Raw genomic sequence first — 25,952 nt, forward strand, 5'->3', positions numbered from 1 at the left:
CTTAGTGAGAAGAGTGTAGATGAAAAGAAGGCTTTTTGGGTAGATTTAAATGAGTGCATAGAGGGTTTAGGGAGAAATGTCAATGTAGTGGTATTGGGAGATCTCAATGCCAGTGTAGGAGATGAACCAATAGACAGATTAGTTGGGAAGTTTGGAGTTCCAGGAAAAGATTGTAGTGGAGGGTGTTACGGGCTGCTGGTATGTGAAGAGACGTTACGTATAACGTCTAAGTGCTTAAGAACCAGCGCACTTCTAGAAGCCACTGTAGGACTGAACTATCTGGTCAGGGCCTAGATAATTCGTAAGACTAGAAGTAAAGGTAACAAAGAAGATTCCAGGAAAGGAATATTAAACTAGCGATAAAACTAGTAAACGAAATTATTAATGGAAAATATTTACAGGCAATCAACACAAAAGAGAATGGGCAGTAGATTCAATGGGACCGTTACATGATTATGGAAATTATCGTTCAAATAAGAAACACAAGATAAGTATGCAATATGGTACTATCTAAGTACAAAGAGATCAGGAACATGCATCAGAATAAGTAATAAGTACAAATATAAGTAAAGTAATGCAATGTATATCAGACACGTAATGTAGGCAAAAAAGGGTGATCACTTCACACCAATCGTCTCATGAGTCCAAACTTGTATTCTTATCAAGAGATCAATAGAGCGAAAAATGACGACGAGTCAGCGGTTACCACCGCTTATATACCATTGGACCGGAAGCCGGATACTTCCGGTTAAGGGTGCGGGTGAGGAGGAGGGTAAGTTAACACGTCAACATGGGTAGTTTTAGGACCCTCGACTCGCTTGAACAATCTATTTATTTAGTAACTGTCAAATCTGTGCGCTCCGAACTATTCAGGATTTCGCTTGTCTGTTTGTTCTACAAGAGTGCGCACCTCTTCCCGCACGTAGACAAGATTACATATAGTGGACGGGCGTTACTGCTTAACATTGTTACAATACATACATAGACAAGAAATATGAACATAGTTAGTTATGTAATACAAAGGAACACAATTCTATAACATAATTACACATATGACGTAATATCTAATATTACGTTACACCTCCACCGTTTGGGAAAGCTTTTCACTTTCTGTTGAAAAGCTATGTTCTAGAAAGGACGTCGGCTAAAACATTAAAGACGCCTTTTATATGATGAATAGTTAGATTAAAGGGTTGGAGAAATAAACTCCAACGTGTAAGTCTCGGATTCTTGTTTTTCATAGTCTGTAGGAACTTTAAGGGGTTGTGATCCGAATATACTTGAATGGTAGTTGAGGAACCCAGGTAGACTTCGAAGTGGATAAGGGCCTGGACCAAAGCGAGCGTCTCCTTCTCAATTGTTGAGTAGTTCTTCTGCGCAGGGGACAGCTTCTTGCTGTAGTAGGCGATAGCGTGAAGAACTTCATTGTGTTCTTGCAAGAGGGCGGCACCGATACCGGTGTCGCTGGCGTCGACTTGCAGAAGAAAGGGTCGTTGGAAATCGGGTGCCCTTAGAACTGGTGCGTTAGTGAGAAGGGACTTCAGGTTTTTGAAGGCCGTCTCACAGGTAGGTGTCCACACGAAGTCGTGGTCTTTTCTCAACAGGTCAGTCAATGGTTCTGCTACATCTGAAAAATTTGGACAAAAACGGCGATAATAGCCACTCATTCCAAGGAATCGACGTACCTCTCTACGATTAGTGGGTGTTGGTACATCATTGATGGCTTTTATCTTGGCGTCTATTGGAAACACTTGGGAATTTCCAACTTTAAATCCCAAATAGGGGACCTGTGTATGTCCGAAATCACATTTGGACAAATTGATGGTAAGGTTTGCTTGGTCTGCTCTATAAAAGAAATTATTTAGGTGTTCAATGTGTTCTGTCCAAGACTGACTAAATATTATCACATCATCTAGATAAGTTTTTACTCCTGGCAATCCTGCAACAAGATTACTTATCATTCTTTGGTAAGTGGCAGGGGCATTTTTAAGCCCAAATGGCATTGCTCTGAATTGGAACAATCCCTCTTCCGTAATGAAAGCGGTAATTTCTCTTGAGCGAGGGTGTACAGGGATTTGATAGTATCCCCTTAACATATCCAACTTGGATACATACTTGGCAGTTCCTAGACTGTCTATGATATCATCTATCCTAGGGATAGGAAAAGCATCGGCCTTAGTATGGGCATTGATTTTCCTGTAGTCAATGCACAGGCGATAAGAATTGTCAGATTTAGGGACAAGAATGCAAGGAGATGCCCAAGGACTACTGGAGGGTTCAATTATTCCCTGTTGAAGCAGAGTGTTTATTTCTGCTTTTATGAACTCCTTCTTTTTTGGATTGACTCTATAAGGGGCTTGTTTGATAGCCCTTGGCGAGTCTAGAATTATTTCGTGTTCTATCAAAGAAGTGAATCTTGGGGAATCTAGAAATAATTTTGGAAAACTTCTTAAGAGGAAAAGAATGTCTTTACCTTGTTTCTCAGATAAGTGTCCTACTTTTATCTGAAGATTTTGTAGTATCTGAGAGTTTTCCAAGGGAATCTCAGGAGGATTAGGCAGGTTATCAGGAGGCTCTTCGGATTCTATTGTGGTAGAGCTGCAAGCTGGAATTGGATCTCGGGACTGATAAGGTTTTAAGGTATTTATGTGACAGAGACGGGAACTCTTTCTTCTGTCTGGAGTTTTGATTATGTAGTTGAGATCACTGGCTCTGGACAAGACTTCATAGGGTCCTTTGTATTTAGCCTGCAATGGATCTCCTGGTATGGGAAGATAAAGTAACACTTGATCTCCTGGAGAGAAAGTTCTAAGTTTAGAATCTTTATCATACCGACCTTTCATTACTCGTTGAGCATTCGCCAAGTTCTCTCTTGCCAACTTCCAAGCTTCTAACAACTTCTCGGTGACCTGGGACACGTATTTCAAAGAAGGAACAGGTGGTTCTTCTTTCATCCATTGTTCATGAAGTATCTTTAGGGGACCACGGACTTCATGACCGAAGACTAATTCTGACGGGCTGAATCCAAGGCTTTCTTGAATTGTTGTTCGGGTGGCGAACAACAAAAAGGGGAGTCCGTCTTCCCAATTTCGAGTGTTCTCAGCACAGAAGATTCTTAACATTGTCTTGAGCGTTTGGTGAAAGCGCTCTAGAGCACCTTGTGATTGAGGATGATAGGCGGAGGAAGTTACATGATTTATACCTAGTGTTACAAGAGTTTCTCTAAACTTGTTGGAAAGAAAATTACTTCCTTGATCACTTTGAATGTTCTTAGGAAATCCTACCATAGTGAAATATTTCAACATTTCTCTGATTATGTTTTGAGCTTTAATATTTTTCAAAGGAATGGCTTCTGGAAAACGAGTGCTCATACACATGATTGTGAGAATGTACTGATTTCCTTTACTTGAAGGAGGTAAAGGTCCTACACAATCAATAAGAACTTTTTTAAATGGCTCTTCCATTACAGGAATGGGATGGAGTGGAGCTTCTACAATTTTCTGGTTGGGCTTACCTACAAGTTGACATGTATGACATGTTTTACAATATTGGGCAACATCTTTGACAACCGTGGGCCAATGGAAATGTTGGGTTATGTTGAACAAGGTCTTTCTTACCCCTAAGTGACCTGCTAAGGGAGTATCATGAGCCAATCTTAGAACATTATTCCTGAAACCAAGAGGGAGGACTATTTGATTCCTTACTTGCCATGGCTGGTCAGCGGTTGCGGTGGATGCTCTCCATTTTCGCATTAGGACTCCGTTTTCTATATAGAAACCTCGTGACATATTTTCAACTTCTTCTGGAGAAGAAACAATCTCGTACAAATTTTTAAGAGAAGGATCTGACTTCTGTTCTTTGATTAATTCTGCTCTAGATAGAGAAACTGGTGAAGAAGAAGATGGGTCAGTTTGGGAGAATAGGGATTCTAAATTATAGGTCTCCTCTTCAGATTTCTTGTACTGAGATCTGGTTACAGCACAAGCGGGAAACAACTGTAAGTTATCTGAAGGTTCTACTGAGGTCTTAGGGTTATTTGTTATTAAGGGAGAAATGACTTTGCTTCCAGCGATGTCATTGGCCAACAATAAGGATATTCCTACTATGGGAAGAGAGTCTACTACTGCTACTTTAACCATTCCGGTTGTTAAATCAGACCGCAAGAAAACATTATGTAATGGACATTTTATAATTCCTCCAACTCCTTCTATCAATATATCATAACCTGTATATGACTCACCCTGATTCTGCAAGACAGAATTTAAAATCAGACTTTGCTTTGCTCCTGTGTCTCGGAGTATGGAAATAGGATATTGTTGTGAACTACTACTATGAGATATAGTTCCTGAAGATACAAATGGTTTGAAACAAGGATCATGATCTGATGAGGGGGGTTCTACATTACTTGACAATACCGGCTTCTTTGGTAGTTTATCCTGAATAGAGGATTTTGAATCATCTGATTTTATATTACTTACAAGAGTTGGTGTCTTATTGGAGAATGAGGGTGTCAGTCTCTTTCTGCAATTAGAAATGTGATGGCCAACCTGTTTACAATATGAACAAGTTACAGGGGGATTAGTCTTAAACCTTTCCATTCTTTGCCAAGGTTGGTTTGGAGGATATTGATTGAAATCAGACCTGTAACTGAAATGTGATGGGCTAGACTGATTTTCAAAGCGTTTCTTTGGGGCCCAAGGATCAGAGTATTTTGTTGAATCTGGAATATATGACTTTGACTTTTGGGATTCCATTTGTCTTGACTTAGGTTTATGATTTAGTGTGAACTCATCAGCCAATACAGCAGCTTTAGTTAAAGTTTCGGGAACATGATCATCTATAAAAATCCTAAGATCTGTCTCTAAGGTATTCTTAAACTGCTCCAACAAAATCAACTGTTTAAGTCTATCTAAGGTGTCCGTTTCACTAGCCAAACACCACCTATTGAATAACCTCTCTTGTTGAGCCGCATATTCTACGTATGTTAACTGAGGTGTCTTCCTATAATTACGGAATTTCTGTCTATAGGCCTCTGGTATTAGTTCATAAGCTTTTAAAATACAAGCTTTCATATTATCATACTCGCTTTCTGCTTCTGAAAGAGAAGTATAAATTTGCTGAGCCTTACCCTTAAATTGTGTTTGAATGATTAATGGCCAATTTTCTTTAGGGATTTGTAACTGTTGCGCCAATTTTTCCCACTGAAGAAAGAAAATTTCTGGCTCTCCCTCTGAAAATATGGGTAAAAGTTTTACATACTTGGAAATATCTATATGACCTTCCTGAACTACGGGTCGTCTATCAACAATCCTAGCTTCTACTTCTGCCTTCTTTAATTCTAACTCTGCCAATTTGACTTTAGTTTCGTTCTCTCTTTCTATTTGTTTCACTTTAGCTTCCTCTTCTCTAGCTCTAAATTCTGCCTCAATTTGCATTTGTTTTAGTTTAGTTTCCTCCTCTTTAGCTACTCGTTTCGCTTTAGCTTCCTCTTCTCTAGCTCTAAATTCTGCCTCAATTTGCATTTGTTTCAGTTTAGTTTCCTCCTCTTTAGCTTTAAATTCTGCCTCAATTTGCATTTGTTTCAGTTTAGTTTCCTCCTCTTTAGCTTTAAATTCTGCCTCAATTTGCATTTGTTTCAATTTAGCTTCCTCCTCAAAATCTACTCTCCTGACCTTTAATTCAATCTCCTTAATCTTAAGTTCGGTTAGTCGTGCCTCCATTTCTAACCTATTTGAAGGAATTTGTATAGCTGTAATCTCTTCTGGAGATAATATCTCATCTTCGATCAGATTTTCAACGAGTTCCTGAAGTATTTTTTTCTTTCGTAAACTTGTATCAATGTCTACTCCAAAGTGCTTGCCTATTTCTATCAAAGTGTCTTTAGTTTGTTTCTTTAAGAAACTTACCTTGGGATTTTGAACGAATTCTTGAACTATATCATCCATCTCTATAAGAATGTGTTAAATACCTGATCCAATATCCTTGGCAAGGGTCGCCACTTTGTTACGGGCTGCTGGTATGTGAAGAGACGTTACGTATAACGTCTAAGTGCTTAAGAACCAGCGCACTTCTAGAAGCCACTGTAGGACTGAACTATCTGGTCAGGGCCTAGATAATTCGTAAGACTAGAAGTAAAGGTAACAAAGAAGATTCCAGGAAAGGAATATTAAACTAGCGATAAAACTAGTAAACGAAATTATTAATGGAAAATATTTACAGGCAATCAACACAAAAGAGAATGGGCAGTAGATTCAATGGGACCGTTACATGATTATGGAAATTATCGTTCAAATAAGAAACACAAGATAAGTATGCAATATGGTACTATCTAAGTACAAAGAGATCAGGAACATGCATCAGAATAAGTAATAAGTACAAATATAAGTAAAGTAATGCAATGTATATCAGACACGTAATGTAGGCAAAAAAGGGTGATCACTTCACACCAATCGTCTCATGAGTCCAAACTTGTATTCTTATCAAGAGATCAATAGAGCGAAAAATGACGACGAGTCAGCGGTTACCACCGCTTATATACCATTGGACCGGAAGCCGGATACTTCCGGTTAAGGGTGCGGGTGAGGAGGAGGGTAAGTTAACACGTCAACATGGGTAGTTTTAGGACCCTCGACTCGCTTGAACAATCTATTTATTTAGTAACTGTCAAATCTGTGCGCTCCGAACTATTCAGGATTTCGCTTGTCTGTTTGTTCTACAAGAGTGCGCACCTCTTCCCGCACGTAGACAAGATTACATATAGTGGACGGGCGTTACTGCTTAACATTGTTACAATACATACATAGACAAGAAATATGAACATAGTTAGTTATGTAATACAAAGGAACACAATTCTATAACATAATTACACATATGACGTAATATCTAATATTACGTTACAAGAGTTGAAGATGGGGATGTGTCTAAAAAGAGAGATAATGATAGCTAACAGTGTTTAGGAAAAAAGTCAAACATAAGTACACTTAGGAGAGGTGATAGATAGGTCTTTAATTGACTATATAGTGGTAACCAGTAGAAGAGTTTTGGATGTACATGTTCTTAGGGGAGAGACTGGTGGAATATCAGATTTTCTGGTAGAAGGTAAGTTGAGAGTGGAGGATAGATGGTGAAAGAGGAAAGGGACAGAAGGTATGGAAGTACTTAGAGTAAACTGCTTAAATAAGAAAGAAAAGGAGTACAAGAAGCTGAAAACAGAGTGGGAGGGAGTGAAGCATAGAGTAGAACTAGGTGTGGAGGAAGAATGGGGATGTTTCAAGGAGTGAGTCACAATGTGTTCAAAGATAGTGTGTGAAACAAGGAGGGCAAGAGGAAATAGAAGGAAGAATAGTAAGTGGAGGGTTGATGAAGCAAAGAAGATTGTAGAAGAAAAGAAATGAGCATACACAGATTGATTACAAAATAGGATGAATCATATGAAAGGTATGAAGAAAAGAGAAGAGAAGTAAAGTATAAGATAAAGGAGGCAAAAATGAGAGCAGATATGAAATGGGGTTAGAGTATGACAGAAAATTTTGAAAGTAATAAAAAGATGTTTTGGAAGGAAATCAAAAGAGGAATGGGGAGGAGAATCAGGTACAGAAGAAAAGGTAAAAGGTGCAGATGGAGAGATGATAATGGAAGAAATAGTGGTAAGAGGAAGATGGGTGGAATATTTTAGAAAGTTGCTAAATGTGAAGGAGGATAGGGAGGGAAAGGTAGTTGTAGTGGGAATGGCTAAGAAAATTACAGTGATGAATGAGGAAAATGGAGGACAAATAAGAAAAGATGAGATAAAACAGTTATTAAAATGATGAGAGCAAGTAAGGCACTTGAGTTGGATGGGTGTCATGCGGTGTGTCTAAAATAGGAGGTACAGTGATGGTGGACTGGCTGGTGAGGTTGTTTAATGTTTGTCGAAAAGCGAGTAGAGTACTGGATGAGTGCCTGTGTAGTTCCACTTTACAAGGGAAAAGGGGACAAGTGTGAGTGTAGTAGTTTTAGAGGGATCAGTTTGTTAAGTGTAGTTAGGAAGGCTTATAGGAGGGTTTTGATTGAGAGGATTAGGAGAGGAACAGAGGGAGTAATTGGTGAAGAACAATGTGGGTTTAAGAAAGGTAAGGGAGCCATGGATCAGATTTTTGTGGTAAGGCAGATATGTGAGAAAGCTTTAAGAAAAGGTAACTGTTTTTTGGGCCTTTATGGACTTGGAAAAGGCTTAAGACAGGGTAGACAGGAAGGAACTTTGGGAGGTATTACAGATATATGGGATAAGAGAAAAACTGTTGAGAGCAGTCAAGAGTTTTTACAATAGAGCCTGTGTTAGAATTAGAAATAAAGAGATAGAGTGGTTTGAGGTAAAGGTGGGACTTTGCCAGGGATGTGTCATGTTGTAAGGGCTGTGCAATTTATACATGGATGTGGAAGTACAAGAGGTAAATGCAAGGATAAGGGGCTGGGGATTGGAGATGGTTTAAAGAAAAAGGAGAAAAATGGGAGATAAGCCAGTTGTTTGCTGATGACACTGCTTGTAGCAGTATCAGAAGAGGTATTAAGGAAGTTAGTGACAGAGTTTGGGAAGGTGTGCAAAAGAAGGAAATTGAAGAAATGTGGAGAAAAATAGGGTGGTGAGATGCACGAGGGGAGAGAATGACAGCAAAGTGGGTATTAAGGGAGAGAGGCTAGAGGAAGTAGATAGCTTTAGATACTTGGGGTAAATGTGGCAAGAAAGGGAGGAGTGGAGATGGAGGTAGAATGTAGATTGAGAAAAGCAAGTAAATGCCATGGGGTATCAAAAATGGAATGAGAAATAAACATTTGGGAATGGCTGCTAAGAGGAGATTGTATGAAGGGGTGATTGTACCAATAGCACTATGTGCAACCAAAAAATGGAACATAAGAGAGAAAGAGTTTAAATGTGTTGGAGATGAAGTGTCTGAGAAGTATGGTAGGGATTACAAAGCTGGATAGAGTGGGAAATGAGGAAGTGAGTTGCGGTGGAAAAGGAGTTGGGAGATAGTGTTGATGAAAGAGTATTGGGATGGTTTGGACACATGGAAAGAATGAGTGAAGAAAGATTGGTTAAAGAAATGTGGAAGGCAGAGGTGGATGGAGTGAACATGAGGCAATCGAGGATGAGATGGATGAATGGAGTAAAAGGGGCATTGGGAAAGAGAGAAATGTCTGTTTAGGAAGGGAGTTGACAGAAGATAGGAGTGAGTGGAGAATGATTGTGTATGGATAATGATGTGATGCCTGGAAGGGAGTGGGTGGAGGATGGGGGGTTGACCGTTGGCTGAGCGGGTTAGGGCGTTGTTACTTGTGGCGAAGGTTGAGGGGATGGCGGTTTGAATCCTGCCACTAGCGAAGTTGAACCAAGGGCATCGTTCATTAAATTCCATACTAATAAGTCCTCTGTAAGGGGTGGAGTTTATGATGTTAAACCAATATCATGTGTGAATGATATTTTGATGTAGCTTGAAGGGGGTTTCTCCCAGTCCTCTCTTTTTCTGCATGAGGTGACAGAGAGGAGTGGGGGTCACTGATTAAATGAAGCGGCCTTGCTGTGGATGTGCTGTGTCTTGCTGCATTGCTTCTGACCCAGTGCAGTGGGATAAATGCAGAGATGACCCATCATCCAGGAGGAGCCAAGAAAAAAGGGAGGGAACGGGAGTGAAGTGGGTGGGAATGGATGTATGCATTTTGACTTAGGCTACCTCCCATGTAAGAGGGTAAAAGCCCTTGGTATATATATATATGTAAGCATATAGAACAAGAAAATTCAGCAAAGTAGTATAAATTATCTGTTTTTCTTGGTAGTGTGGAGGTACTACAAGTGTGCTGCGTCCCAGTTGGTCTCCAGATGGTCAGTACCTGGTTTCTGCCCATGCCATGAATAATGGTGGGCCTACAGCACAGATTATTGACCGTGAGGGTTGGAACACAGACAAGGATTTTGTAGGGCACCGGAAGGCCATTACGTGTGTTGTGAGTATTATTTTTGAGAATATTTTGTTCATGTATTATTATTATTAATATATATATATATATATATATATTTTTTTTCTTTCTTTCTTTTTTCTTTCTTTCTTTTTCTTTCTTTCTGATAGGGGTGAGGGGAGAATGGTTGTATACGGATGATGCTATGATGCATGGAAGGGAGTAGATGTAGGATGGGGGGTGAGGGAATCATTATCAATGATATTTTGATGCAGCCCAAAGGGATTTCTTCTTGTCTTCTCTTTCTGCATGAGGGAATGGAGAGAGTGGGTCGCCAATTAAATGAAACAGCCTTGCTGTGGATGTGCTCTGTCTTGCTGCATTGTTTCTGACCCAGGACAGTGGGCAAGATGCAGGGATGACCCATCAACCAGGAGAAAAGAGGGAGAGAGGTGTGGTGAATGGGAGAGGAGTATGTGGGGATGAAATGGGTGGGAGTGGATTTATGCCTTTGACTTTGGCTTCCTCCCATGTAAGGGGAAAATTCCCTTGGTATATGTATTTGTATGTATTAAAAAAAAAACCTGTCCCTTGTAGCACTGCTTTTGACCACAGCAGTAGGGTTGGGGACTGGGGGACTTCTCATCCTCAAGATGCTAAGATGGGAAGGGTAATTGGACAGGTTTTAATTCTTTTAAATATAGGTGTGTATACTTTGACTTGATCACTTTTCATAAAGGGAAAAGGACCTCCAGTACATATTTGTTAAATAAAGGCATTAAAGGAATTTGTTGTGTCTTCATATTGTCGTACAGGACACTGGGCACTATAAATAAGCTGCAGGTCTTTTTCCCATAGCTCTGTACATGACAACAGTATAAGTTACATTTATGGAATCTCCAGCCCTAATACTTTTTACTGTTGTGACACTTATTAGCAGGTTGTAGCACCAAAGCTGAGTGATCTTTTCAGTCACTTGAAGACTACATACTTCTCTCTCTCTCTCTCTCTCCCTCTCCAAGTACATGGGAGTTTCATGTCATCAGTTATTGTGATATTATTCTATATGTAACCATTATGTAGATGCCTAATTTATCTTGGAATACAGCATTACTTTAAAAAAGAGATAAGTGGAGGGGTTAGATAATGATCAGTGGGCATGTGCACACACATACATGTACACATTTGGAAGTTGAATTAATTGGCTTTTTCTTCATACAGCGGTTCAACCCAAACATACTCAAGCGAACAGACTCAAAGACGGGAAAGCCTGTGCAGTATTGTTGTGTAGGCATTGGATCTCGTGACCGATCTATTTCTGTCTGGTTTACGTCTCTCAAGAGGCCTCTTGTTGTTGTACATGATATATTTGATGACTCGGTAAGTTGAGAAAAGAAAGTTAATTTGTAGTAGAAATTTGATTTTTTTGGGGTATGTATATTTTTTTTATATGCCTTATGTTCAGCAGTGCAGTGGACAAGGTGCAGGGATGACCCGTCATCCAGGAGGTGCTAAGATGAGAGGGAGGGTGGAGGGGTGTGGAGTGTATTCAGGGATGGAATGGGTGGGAATGATTTTATGCCTTTTCCTTTTTGGCTACATCCCTTGTAAGGGGGAAAAAGCCTTGGTATATGTATGTATGTATGTATGTTCAGCAATAGATGTAACTTCACTAATTTCTTCTGACTATTGCATGCAAGAATATGCCATTGCAAGGAAGAAATTCAGTTAATCTTAATTTAGTCTCATTCCAACCTAGAATAATGTAGCTAGAACTTGCAAATACACTGGTGTGTAGACAGGAGTCGAAGAAAAAAAGAAACTATCTTGGGTTTGGTTTTATGAAAATGGATGAGAGTATTCATGGAGGATACTTGAATTGGGGGGCCATGACAGTTATCTTCAACTAATGATCCCTTGCATCCAAGTATCTCCCTGGTACCCATCTTCAAAAGGTGTTGACACCTACCCCCATGCAGAGGTGTGTGAGTCCCCAGATTTGACCCAAGATCTCTTTCTGTCACTTTTATATTCTCTCTCCATTCATATAAGGAGAGCTGACAACTAACTAGTTGCTCCCCTTCTGTCTGTATTTATCTAGTTGTATTTTACGGGAAGGGGAGCTACACTCGTGCTCTCCTGCCTTTGTATCTTGCAGTGTCTAGTTTGCTCATAAATTCATGAATGGTTTTTGCACACACTATTGTTTCGTCCAGTTTGTTCCAAGTGTCCACCACTCTGTGTGGAAAACTGTTCTTCTTCAAATCTATAACTATCTTTTTTTACTTTCTTTCCATGTCGTCTTGTGTTTCTCTTGTCCCAATTTAACAAGTCCTCTCTATTGAGTATTTCTGTGCCCTTCATGATTCTGTAGATGGTTGCTCTGTGGATTCTTTCTATTTTCTTTATATTCTTTTTGGTACTGGGTGACCACAATGTTGCCGCATATTTTAGTCTAGGCTTTATCAGAGTGACTAATATTTTTTTTATAATTTCATTGTCCAAATAGGTAAATGCCACTTTTAGTGATCTTAGCAAGTTATAGGATTCTCCAACAATTTTGTTTATTTGTTTATCAGAGGACAAGTCAATTGAGATAATTTCACTTCCTTCGTCCCAATATTGTACCTTCTATCTAGTAAAAACCGACTTGAAGTGATTATTCATGACTTAAGTCATCTCTAGATCTTCTGTGTATTCTGTATTTCCTTGGCGTAGTTTCACCATTTCCTGTTTATTTTTAAGTTTACCATTCACATATCTATAGAGTAGTTTTAGTTGCTGTTTGCATTTTTCTATAATGTCTTTTTCATAGTTCCTTTTTTCCTCTCTTCGCATTTTTACATACTCATTTCCATAGTTTATATATATTTGCCATTTTCCAGGTTTTTTATCTTTTCTCTGTCTTTTCCAAGCTCTGTTTCTTCTATCTTTTGCCTCACTGCATCTTCTATTGAACCAGCTTTTAATGTATACTATCTCTTGTTTCTGTCTTGGTATGTGTCTATTCACTCCTTCATTATACAGTATTTTTTGGACCATAAGGCGCGGGCAAAATCCTTAAAATCGGCCAAAATCTGGTGGTGCGCCTTATCGTGAGGTGTGCCTTATGTGTGGCTTCAGTGCCAAAAAATGCCTCGGAGAGTGACATACAATTTTGACACGTTTCGTAGCTAGCCTGCCGACGGCGACAGTGCATAGGCGTAGCAAAAGTTACAGCCAAGTTATAACCAAGATGCATGTATATTGACAAGAAAATTGCAAAAACTTCGACAGTTTTTGAGTCCATGCCACCGCATTCATTCACGCTATCATGGCTATGATATGATAGCGTCCACAACACTGACAGCCATTTTGCATTGGTCTAGTCTCGCTCCACTCCGACTGTAATCATTTGGGTATTTTTTTTAGTTTCGACCATGGGCGCAATATAGCAATAGAAAATTAATTATTAATTTTGTAAATTAAAATGTATCAACGTAAAATGCAATTTTTTGGGCGGAAATGAAAATATAAAACACCTTGGTACTTCCGACAGTACCTTGCCAGGCATATTTTCTTGAAGGAATGTTATGGAGCGGAGATACATGCATTCCTTCAAGCTGCAAGAACTTTGTATACCCCGCTAACTGAGAGAGTGGTTGAAAACCCCGCCAACGTCTCTCACGACGGCGACAACGAGGACGAGCCGGATGACATTTAATTCCCAGGTAATGATTTATTAAACACAGGTTAGGTCAGACAACGTCGGCATCTATCATAACAAACATGGCGCACCATTCGTCCGACACGACTTCGTTACTTACGAAATCTGTTTTAGCACCGGGGTTTTTTTTCCGCTTACAAAATTGCATATTACGTTGATACATTATAATTTACAAAATTAATAATTAATTTTCTATTGCTATATTGCGCCCATGGTCGAAACTAAAAATTCACCGTCGTTTGTAATAAATCTTGTGTATTTAAGTGAATAGAGAATTCCGGGAATAAAACTGCTAATGTTGGTTTTATTCCCCACAATTCCCGTAACGTGTTTATGTTGTTTTTTAGGGGTATTGGCAGGGCAGACCGTCCATGGAGGTGGTCTGATTTCACTGACCAAAATAAAAAAAATATATATTGTATATCATTTATTTTTGTACATACATACATATACCAAGGCTTTTTCCACCTTTCAAGGGAGGTAGCCAAAAAGGGAAAGGCATAAAAACACTCCCACCCATTTCATCCCTAAATACACTCCACACCCCTCCCACCCTCCCTCTCATCTGAGCACCTCCTGGATGACGGGTCATCCCTGCACCTTGCCCACCGCCCTGGGTCAGAAGCAGTGTCGCAAGACACAGCACATCCACAGCAAGGCCGCTTCATTTAATCGGCGACCCCCCTTCTCCGTCCCCCCTTGCATATAAGGAGAGGACGGGGAGAAATCCCTTCGGGCTGCGTCAAAATTTACTCACCCCCCCCACACACACACACCCCCGCCCATTCCTCCTCATGCAATCACAACATCATCCATATACAACCATTCTCCACTCACCTCTGTCTTCCGTCCTCTCCCTTCCTTCCTCAACAGACATTCCCCTCTTCCTCAAAGCCCCCTTCACCCCATCCATCCACCTCATCCTAGGACGTCCCCTCATGTTCACTCCCTCCACATCTGCCTTCCATACCTCTTTTACTAGTCTTTCTTCACTCATTCTTTCCATGTGTCCAAACCATCCTAATATTCTTTCATCAACCCTATCTCCTATTTATTTTTGTAATTTTGCTAAATCCCAACCGATTTTTCTCATTCAACAACGAAAATGTTCAGTTCTGAATGCACTCACATGTGCACGATTATCCGATGACGAGACCAGGTGCGCCTTATGTAAGGACAGGGAATAGCAAATTACGGGTGCGCCTTATGGTACGAAGCGCCTTATGGTCCAAAAAATACGGTAATTATCCATCAAGATCTCCCATTTCTCTTCTACTTTTGTCTCTTCAGTGTAGAATTTTTCCCAATTTGCATTCAGAAAGAATTTCTTTAATTTTCCAAAGTCCGTTTTGTTATACATCAATCCTCTTTTCCTATACACCCACTCCTCGTTTAACGACCTACTCGGTTAATGACAACTTGGAGTAATGACGGGCTTTAAGACAGACCAATATTCGTTTAACGTAAATCTCCCAAAGTTATGACGTTGTGTACGATAATTAAGTTGGCTGAGGCAAATTTGTATGATGTTATAAATGAACTTGTATGGTGGATATTAGCTGTGAGGTAGTGTTCTGAAGCTTAGGTCCACATTACCATCCTGCAAGCTGGAAAAACTACCTGGGGTACAATATATACCGGTAGTGGTAAATTTTTAGTCCAAGGGCGCAATATAGCAATAGAAAATTAATTATTAAGTTTGTAAATTATAATGTATCAATGTAATATGCAATTTTGTGAGCAAAAAAAAAGGTGCTAAAACAAATTTCGTAAGTAACGAAGTCATGCCGGATGAATGGTACACCATGTTTGTTATGATAGATGCCGATGTCGAAGAAATGAAAGGATGATAAATTCGTCTAACCTACACTAAACTAACCTAACCTGTGTTTGATAAATCATTACCTGCAAATTAAATGTCATCCGGCTCGTCCTCGTTGTCGTCGTCGTGAGAGACGTTGGCAGATGACAAGATGGCGTCCCGATCCTATGATACCGACTTCGTTCATTAGCATATTTTCTTGTAGCATGGTATTTTTTACTTTCATTTCCGCCCACAAAATTGCATATTACGTTGATACATTTTAATTTACAAAATTAATAATTAATTTTCTATTGCTATATTGCGCCCATGGTCGAAACTAAAAAAATACCCCGGTATTCAATATGGAATGTCAGCATACGCGGATTTGGTCATATACGGTAATTTCGGGAACCTAACCACCGTAAATAAACAGTAAATAAAGCTTTAATGTACTGTATAAAAGAGGGAAAATACACGAAAATAAAGATACATGTATTGCTGGACATTGTACATACAGTACATGTACGTATATGTATACACTTTTGCTTAACGACCAATTCGGTTAACGACGGCGCGCTGGTCCCAATTGTCGTCGTTAAACGAGGAGTGGTTGTACTTTTCATTTCTCTCCATATATATTTCTTCCTTGAGTTCAGTCTCTGTAAGTATATGGTCACTCTTTCCAAGTGGTATCTTGTATTCAGTTTTATCTACAATTTCAGGTTCTGTTGCAAATATTAAATCCAGTCTCGATGATTCCTCATTACTTCTGTATCTGGTGTTTTCATTGACCCATTGTGTCATTATATAATCCATGGTCATGTCCCGTAATAGATTACCCCACAAGTCTTCTCTACCTTTCACTGTCATTTCCTCCCAACAAATTTCTTTGCAGTTAAAGTTCTTCCATAATTACCAGGTTACCTCCGCCCATTAGTATCTCATTTAATGAATGCCTTGTATCTTCTAGCATTTTCATATGCCCATACTCTTTCCAAGAGCTCATTTTTGGGGGCACATAAATCATCACAAACTTTCTACTTTTCATGTCCTTGTCTTCAACTTTTATCGTGATCAGTTCTACATTGCTTTTACCCTCTGTAATCTTTGTCACGTTCAAGTTTTTCTTGGCCAAGAACATGATTCCTCCTCCATGTTTCTCATTTCTGTTTTTAATTCAGTAATTTTATAACCCTTGTCCAACATTAATGGGTGGTATTGAACTCCTTAATTTCATCTCCACAATTCCCATTATGTCTGGTTTTTCTTCGAACAGGTAATCATTTAGTTCAGTCAGTCCTGAAATTAATCTGTCAATGTTAGTATAGGCCACTTTTAATTTTTTTCTTTCACCATCTTTTTTTCTTCGCCCATTCTGATATACCATTTTCTCAGTCTCATGTCGATTACCCTCCAATAAAATTCCTTGCTTTCGGTCTCCTTTCTCTTTGCATTTTTTCTTTAGTGTCTTCTCTTTTTCTAATGCCTCAACACTCATTTCTCTTTTTATCCATATCTTATTACTTGCTTTTTCTAATATGTCTTCTACTACCATTTGTGATCTTAGTTTTATCTTTAGTGGTCAGTTTTTTTCCTTAGAATAATGTCCCATCCTATACACATTGTTTATATCTTTCTCTGCTTCCCAATCACCCTCCTTTATTTCTTTTAAGATTGCTGTTTCTTTTTCTTCTTTTTCTCTCATGTACCTCGCCAGACCATGTTTTTCCCTTAGTCCATATACCACAATACATTTTTTTCTATCCACTGCATCTCTAACCCAATTTGCCTTTTCTTTAATTACTTGAATGATTGTATCTTTTGCATTTTCCTGCATCTGTTGTTGGACTATTTCTTTAAAGGCAATTTCTTCATTTTCTCTGTTTTCCTTCCATTTCTTAATCTTTTGCATACTTTCCTCACCTAAGTTTTCTTCAATTCTTTCAGTGTGTGTGTATTTACCTAGTATTATACGGGAAGGGGAGCTATGGTCGTGGTTACCTGTTTTTGTATCGTGCAAGATCAAGTTTGTTCTTAAATCCTTGTATTGTGTTTGCACACACTATTTCTTCATCCAATTTGTTCCATATATCTATCACTGTGTGGGAAGCTGTTCTTTTTCAGGTCTCTTCTGTAGTTATCCTTTTTGAGTTTCATTGCATGTCCTCTTGTTTTTCCTCTGTCCCGCTTTAATAAGTCCTCTCTATCAAGGCATTCTTTTCCTTTCATAATTCTGTAGATGGTTAGTAGGTCCCCTCGTTCTCTTCTTTCTTTTAGGGTTGGCAATTCCAGTTCGACCAGTCTTTGTTCATATGTCAGGTTTGCAAGTGTTAGGACCACCTTTGTCGTTGCTCTTTGTATTCTTTCTAATTTTCTTATATCCTTTTTTGTACTGGGTGACCATATCAGCACTACATATTCCAGTTTTGACCTTATCAGTGTTTGTAATATTTTTTTTATCATTTCCTTATCCAGGTGTTTAAAGGCCACCTTTATTGATCTCAACAAATTGTATGTTTCTCCGACTATTTTATTTTTATGTTTATCTGACGACATGTCTTTGGTGATGATTACTGATGTGTGTGTATTGTTTTGTCCAGTGTGTTTCAGATGTCTACCACTCTGTGGAAAACTTTTTTTTTTTCCAGAGCTCTTCTATAAATATCATTTTTGAGTTTTTTTCATGTCCTCTTGTGTTTCTCTTGTCCCAATTTAGTAAGTCATCTCAAGGACTTTTGTGCCTTTCATGATTCTGTAGATTGTAAGGAGGTCACCTTTCTCACCTCAAGGACTTTTGTGCCTTTCATGATTCTGTAGATTGTCAGTAGGTCACCTTTCTCACTTCTTTGTTCCAAAGTCAGTAATTTCAATTTAGCCAGTCTCTCCTCATATAAGAGGTTTGAAAGTGCTGGGGCCATTTTTGGTGATTGCTCTCTGGATTCTTTCAATTTTCTTTATATTTTTGGGGGACTGGGTGACCATAGTGTCGCAGCATACTCCAGTCTAGGCTTTATTCAATTTAACCAGTCTCTCCTCGTATAACAGGTTTGAAAGTGCTGGTGTCATTTTTGTGGTTGCTCTCTGGTTTCTTTCAATTTTCTTTATATTTTTTAGGGGACTGGGTGACCATAGTGTCAGATAATTTAAAACTAGTTAATTACACAAAAAGCATTTGACAAAGTACCACACAAAAAGCTACTAAGAAAAATTGAAACAATAGGTGGAATACAAGGAAAGTGATTGGAATGGATGAAAGATTTCTTGAACAGGAGAAAAATGAGGGACTTAGAGACAAGAACTCGACCTGGGAAGAAATGATAAATAGAGTCCCACAAGGTTCTGTATTAGCTCCAATAATGTTTGCCATTTATATAAATGACATGGATGAAGGTATGAAATGTTATATGAACTTCTTTTCAGATGATGCAAAACTACTAAAGAGAGTAAATGCAGAAGAAGATTGTAAATCACTACAAAATGACCTGGACAAAGTGTGGGAATGGAGTCAGAAGTGTGAAGTGAATTTCAGCATCAGGAAATGTAGTATAATGGAATTTGGAAAAAGCTAAAACAGAATATCGGGACAATATAAAATTGGTACAAAGGAAGTCAAAAAAGTCAACTCGAAAATGGACCTAGGATTGACTATCAGCAATGACATGGCACCAGACAAACATATCAATGAAAATAGTTGGAGAAACTTTCAATTTACTAAGATCAATGAAAGTGGACTATGACTACCTGGATGAAGAAATGGTAAAGGAAATATTAGTTACATCGATAAGACCAAGATTGGAGTATGCTGCAACACTATGGACTCCCAGTACTAAAAAGAACTTGAAGAAATTAGAAAGAATTCAAAGAATAATGACAAAGATGGCACCAACGCTCTCCAAATTGACATACGAACAAAGATTGGACAAACTCGAACTACCAACCCTGGAGCAAAGAGGAGAAAGAAGAGATTTACTAACCATCTACAGAATTATGAAAGGGATGGTCCTTGATAGAGATGATTTACTAAAGTGGGAAAAAAGAAAAACAAGAAGATATATATATATATATATTTTTTTTTTTAAAGGATAGTTACAGAAGAGATCTGAAAAAGAATAGTTTCCCACACAGAGTGGTAGATATCTGGAACAAAATGAATGAGGAAACAGTGAGTGCAAAAACTATACAAGAATTTAAGATCAAACTGGATGCTGAAAGATACAAAAGTGGGTCATTACGAGCATAGCACCCTTCCCATAAAATACAAATAGGTAAATACATACATACATATACTAATGGCTTTTTCCCTCTTACAAGGGAGGTAGCCAAAAAAAAAAAAAAAAAAAAACAGGGGCTCAAAGTCCATTCCCACCCATTTCATCCCCACATACTCCACTCCCATTCACCCCCCCCTCCCTCCCTCAACTCCCTCCCTCATATCTTGACTCCTTCTGGATGATGGGGTCATTCCTGCAGCTCACCCAGTGCCCTGGGTCAGAAGCAATGTAGCAAGACACAGCACATCATCAGCAAGGCTGCTCCATTTGTGCAGAAAAAGAGAAGACAGGAGGAATCCCTTTAAGCTGCATCAAAATATCATTCAAACATACTCCCTCCTCCACTCCCTCTATTCCCCACCCACTCCCTTCCATGCATCATATACATATATAGTCCTGGTATTCATTGGCTACAAGAAAAAGTAAATGGGATAATTGTGATAGGAGTGAAGAGGATGAGGATGTTCCTTTTTCATGTCTTGCACCCAGCTTTGTGACCATGGTATGCAAGTTGGAAAAAATTTGTAATATAAGTAGTCATGTGGGGACTGCCCACTATTTATGAAAGGGTAGATATGGAAAGGGATGTATTGATAGATATTCAAGAGTATTCATATCAATTGTATATGTCTTATCAATGATAAGATTGACCTTTACTAATTGTTAATAATATAAAATTTCAGGTACTTGATATCTCATGGAGTGGCTGTGGCCGGTACTTGATGGCTGTTTCTAAGGATGGTTCTCTTGCTTTTGTTCACTTCACACTTGAGGAGATTGGCAAACCACTTACCCAGGAAGAAACTGTAAGTTTTCGTGGATCATGAATTTTCTGGATAAGTATTCTATTTTGGGAGTTGGCAACTATTATAAAAGCTGCCAATTTCTTGGGTTTATGAACCTTGTGTATTAATAGTAATTTTTTTAAAAGCAATTTATTGTTGCATGATTTATATGCAGTTATTACCTTACAGAATGTGGCGGGAAGGGGAGGAGTAGAGGTGGAGGTAGAATGTAGATTGAGAGAAGGAAGTAAATGCCTTGGGGGATCAAAAAAGTGTAATGAGAAATAGATATTTGGGAATGGATGCTAAGGGAAGATTGCATGAAGGAGTGATTGTACCGACAGCACTGTATGGGGCAGAAACATGGAATATAAAAGAGAATGAGTTTGAATGTGTTTGAGATGAGGTGCATGAGAAGTATGATAAGGGTTATTAGGTTGGATAGAGTGGGAAACGAGGAGGTGAAGAGGAGAACGTGGGTGGAAAGGGAGTTGGGAGATAGGGTTGATGAAAGAGTATTGGGATGGTTTGGACATGTGGAAAGAATGAGTGAAGAAAGATTATTAAAAGAGGTGTGGAAGGAGTGAACATAATGGGATGACTGAGGATGAGATAGATGGATAGAGTAAAAGGGGCATTGGGAAAGAGGAAGGATGGGAGAAAACAGAAGATAAGGGTTAGTAGATAATAGTTGTGTATGGATGATACTGTGATGCATAGAAGGGAATGGGTCGGGGGTGGGGGTTGAAGGAGTATGTATGAATGATATTCTGATGCTGCCCAAAGGGATTTCTCCCTATCTTATCTTTTTCTGCATAAGGGGATAGAGGGTGGGGGGTTACTGATTAAATGAAGCAGACTTGCTGTGGATGTGTCTTGCTACATTGCTTCTGACCCAGTGCAGTGGGCAAGATGCAGGGATGACCCATCATCCAGGAGGAGCTATGATAAGAGGGAGGGAGGGGTGATGAATAGGAGTGGAGTATGTGGGGATGGAATGGGTGGGAGTGGATTTATGCCTTAGTGACTTTAGCTACCTCCCTTGTAAGGAGAAAAAAGCTGTTGGTATATGTATAAGTTTGAGCTTGTCTGTCACTTCTTTCTCTGCCTCTAATTCTCTCTCTTTTTTTCTCTTTCCCTCCTTTCCTCCTTCTCTCTCTCTCTCTCTCTCTCTCTCTCTCTCTCTCTCTCTCTCTCTCTCTCTCTCTCTCTCTCTTTTCAGCGTCTATGACCTTGGCAGTTACAACACCAGATAACCTTTAATCAATCAATCAATCTCTCTCTCTCTTTCTCAAGATAAGGAAACCTATTTGATGTACTCATTTTAGACACCTTTGCAAAATAATAGCTATAGTTTGCAGCCTCATATTTTGTATAAAATTTGTTTATAATTCCTCTTCTATTACAGAGCAACTTACACTTCAAGCTGTATGGACAGTCTGCAGCAATGACAAATAGTAATGCTAATCCTACAATAATTGAGAATCCAGAGTTTCTGAAATTTAAGGAGGAGAAAGAAAAAGCGAAGACGATAACCAATAATATCAGGTTAGACAATGTATTTTATGACACCTTTGAAATAATATTTATCTTTACTTTTCTGTGTGTCTGATTTAGGAGTATTAGTAGTGATATAAACCTTGTATGTTTGGTGAAATCCAAATTTTAACGACCCAATTTTATTTGAGGGTGAAATGAAATGGATGGGGTGAAAGGGGCTTTGAGCAGGAGTGGAATGTCTGTTGAGCAGGGAAGGGAGAAGGCAGGGGATAGGGGTGAATGGAGAGTGATTGTGTATGAATGATGTTTTGACACAACCAGAAGGGAAGGGAGGTTACTGTGGAAGGGAGTACATCCCCTGCAATGGATGTACTGTGTCTTGCTGCATTGTTTCTGACCCAGGCAATGGGCAGGAGATGGGGATGACCCTTTATCCACGAGGAGCTAAGATAGAGGGAAACAGAGTGATCGATGGGAGTGGATAGGTGCCTTAGCTTGGCTACCTCACTTATAAGGGAGAGCTTGTTATATAGAGAGCTTACCAAGTCAGATTATAGTAGTATTAAAAAGATTTTTACTTTTATAAAAGTGGGCAAGATGCAGGGATGACCCATCATCCAGGAGGTATCAAGATAAGATGGAGGGAAGGGGGTAGATGGGAGTGGAGTATGTTGGGGATGGAACGGGTGGGAGTGGTTTTTATTTCTTTGTTTTTTGACTACCTCCCATGTAAGGGGGAAAAAGCCTTTAGTATATGTATGTATGTAAAAAGATTTTAATGTTCATGAGGAGAATGTGTCTCGACTTGGCCCTCCCTGATATAAAAGGATCTGTATATATTAAGACAAATGTGAGGATTTAGAATAGGTAGAATGAATGGTTTGAAGTGACTGTAATATTACACCAGGGTTGTGTGATGTCAAGGGTGTTCATTGTGTATGTACATGGAATCATAATGGAAGATAGCAAAAGTGCTGGGCAGGGGTTTAGAATTGGTGGGTGAGAATGGAAGAACATAGGAAATGGATGTTATGATTTATCCCCCCCATCGTAGCACCTCTTCATCCACAAGGTACTAATATGGGAAGTGTAATGAATGTATGAATCTGTTTTCCCTAAAAAAGCGTAGACTCAGAGGTGACTTGATACAGGTCTTTAAAATTCTAAAGGGAATTGACAACATCAAAAGTGACAAAATTTTCACATTGAATGAGAATCGGACAAGAAACAATGGTCTCAAACTGTCCGGAAATAGATTCAATTTAGAAGTAGGTAGAAACAACCGTGTAGTTAATGAATGGAATAAACTTCCTGCACAGGTAGTTCAATGTAGTTCAGTTCGAAGCTTTAAGAATCATTTAGGTAAACACCTAAGCAAGATGCTGTAATGATTATAATTTATTTTATATTATTTGCTTTTGTTTTGTTACCATTTGTCTGTTTGATTTTCATTTATTATTAGTTATTTGTCAGTTATATGTCAATAAGGAAGGATGAAGTGAAGGCAGTTGTTAAGATGATGAAAGCAGGTAAGGCACCTGGTCTGGATGGATGCCATGCAGAATGTCTAAAAAAAAGGAGGTACAGTGATGGTGGACTGGCTGGTGAGGTTATTTAATGTTTGCTGGAGAGAGGGTAGAGTACCAGAGGACTGGAGGAGTGCCTGTATAGTTCCACTTTACAAGGAAAAAGGGGACAAGTGTGAATGTAGTAGTTTCAGAGGGATTAGCTTGTTAAGTGTAGTTGGGAAGGCTTATGGGAGGATCTTGATTGAGAGAATTAGGAGAGGAACAGAGGGAGTAATTGGTGAGGAACAGTGTGGACTTAGGATGGGTAGAGGTTGTGTAGATCAGATCTTTGTGGTAAGACAGATATGTGAGAAAGCTATAGGAAAGGGAAAGGATGTTTTTTGGGCTTTTATGGATCTGGAAAATGCTTACGACAGGGTAGACAGAAAGGCACTGTGGGAGGTTATGCAGATATATGGGATAGGAGGAAAGCTTCTGGGAGCTGTCAAGAGTTTTTATGAGAGTAGTAGAGCTTGTGTCAGGATTAGAAATGGAGAGAGTGGTTCGAGGTAAAGGTGGGACTTCCTCAAGGATGCGTTATGTTGTCCTGGCTGTTCAACTTATACATGGATGGGGTAGTGCGAGAGGTAAATGCAAGGGTAGTGGGTGAGGGATTGGAGATGGTTAAAGAAAACGGAGAAAAGTGGGAGGTGAGCCAGCTGTTGTTTGCTGACGACACTGCGCTTTTTGCAGGATCGGAGGAGGGATAGAGGAAGTTGGTGACAGAGTTTGGGAGAGTATGTGATAGGAGAAAGCTAAAGATAAATGTGGGTAAAAGTAAGGTGATGAGATGTACAAGGGGTGAAAGTGGCAGTAGACTGGAAGTGAGCATTAAGGGAGAGCGACTGGAGGAAGTGGATAGTTTTAGATACTTGGGTGCAAATGTGGCAGGAAAAGGTGGAGTGAAGGTGGAGGTAGAATGTAGATTGAGAGAAGCAAGTAATGCCTTGGTGGATTGAAGAGTGTAATGAGGAATAGACATTTGGGAATGGATGCAAAGAGGAGCCTGTATGAAGGAGTGATTGTGCCAACAGCACTGTATGGGGCAGAAGCATGGAACATAAGAGAGGAAGAGAGAAGGAGTTTGAATGTGTTTGAGATGAGGTGTCTGAGAAGTATGATGAGGGTTACTAGGCTAGATAGAGTGAGAAATGAGGAGGTGAGGAGAAGAACGGGGGTGGAAAGGGAGTTGGGAGATAGGGTTGATGAAAGAATATTAGGATGGTTTGGACACATGGAAAGAATGAGTGAAGAAAGACTAGTAAAAGAGGTATGGAAGGCAGATGTGGAGGGAGTAAACATGAAGGGACGTCCTAGGATGAGGTGGATGGATGGGGTGAAGGGGGCTTTGGGGAAGAGGGGAATGTCTGTTGAGGAAGGACGGGAGAGGACAGAAGACAGGGGTGAATGGAGAATGGTTGTATATGGATGATGTTGTGATGCATGAGGTGGAATGGGTGGGGGGATGGGGGGTGAGGTAGTATGTGTGAGCAAAATTTGACACAGCCCAAAGGGATTTCTCCCCGTCTTCACCTTTTATGCATTGGGGGACGGAGAGGGGTTGTCGGCGATTTAATGAAGCGGCCTTGCTGTGGATGTGCTGTGTCTGGCGACACTACTTCTGACCCAGGGCAGAGGACAAGGTGCAGGGATGACCCGTCATCCAGGAGGTGCTCAGATAAGAGGGAGGGTGGAGGGGTGTGGAGTGTATTCAGGGATGGAATGGGTGGGAATGATTTTATGCCTTTTCCTTTTTGGCTACCTCCCTTGTAAGGGGGAAAAAGCCTTGGTATATGTATGTATGTATATGTCAATTTATTATTATTTACCTGTTTGTTTATTATCTAACTATACCTATGCATATATTTATGTATTTTATTTGTTATTTACATTATTATAGTTTTTTTTTTTTTTTTTTTTCGCATCCGACCTAGATGTGGACCAAAAGGTCTCCTGTCAGCATGCTCCGCCTTTGTAATCCTTTGTAATGAATGGGGGTTGGGTGAGTGTGCTTTGACTTGTCCCCTGGCACCCTTATTAAGGTGGGGAAAAGGCCCATTGGTGTGTGTGCGTATTTACCTAGTTGTATTACACGGGATGGGAGCTATGCTCGTGATGACCCATCTTTGTATCTTTCAGCATCAAGTTTTTTCTTAAAATCTCGAATAGTATTTGCACACACTGTTTCTTTATCTAAGTCATTCCAGATATCCAGCACTCTGTGTGGGAAGCTATTCTTTTTCCGATCTCTTCTATAGTTATCCTTTTTGAGTGTGTGTGTGTATATATATATATATATATATATATATGTATATATATATGTATATATAATATATATATATTAATGTATGTATTAATTGTGGATGACATTGTGCATGTGACTGA

At 39.4% G+C, this 25,952-nt stretch overlaps 1 protein-coding gene across 3 annotated transcripts in view; it reads left to right on the forward strand.

The window, feature by feature from the left end:
- Hira (histone cell cycle regulator-like protein) overlaps window positions 1–25,952 on the forward strand; it is a 78,237-nt gene that overhangs the window by 18,888 nt on the left and 33,397 nt on the right. For all 3 annotated transcript variants that reach the window (XM_076206924.1, XM_076206925.1, XM_076206926.1), the window contains 4 exons: window positions 9,814–9,981; window positions 11,155–11,313; window positions 20,398–20,520; window positions 21,908–22,047. In XM_076206924.1, coding sequence (XP_076063039.1) covers window positions 9,814–9,981; window positions 11,155–11,313; window positions 20,398–20,520; window positions 21,908–22,047 — 590 coding nt within the window. The remainder of the gene's footprint in view (window positions 1–9,813; window positions 9,982–11,154; window positions 11,314–20,397; window positions 20,521–21,907; window positions 22,048–25,952) is intronic.

This window comes from Oratosquilla oratoria, chromosome 23 (genome assembly GCF_046742065.1).
Source record: "Oratosquilla oratoria isolate Oo_2021 chromosome 23, ASM4674206v1, whole genome shotgun sequence".
NCBI classification, from domain to species: Eukaryota; Metazoa; Arthropoda; class Malacostraca; order Stomatopoda; family Squillidae; genus Oratosquilla; species Oratosquilla oratoria.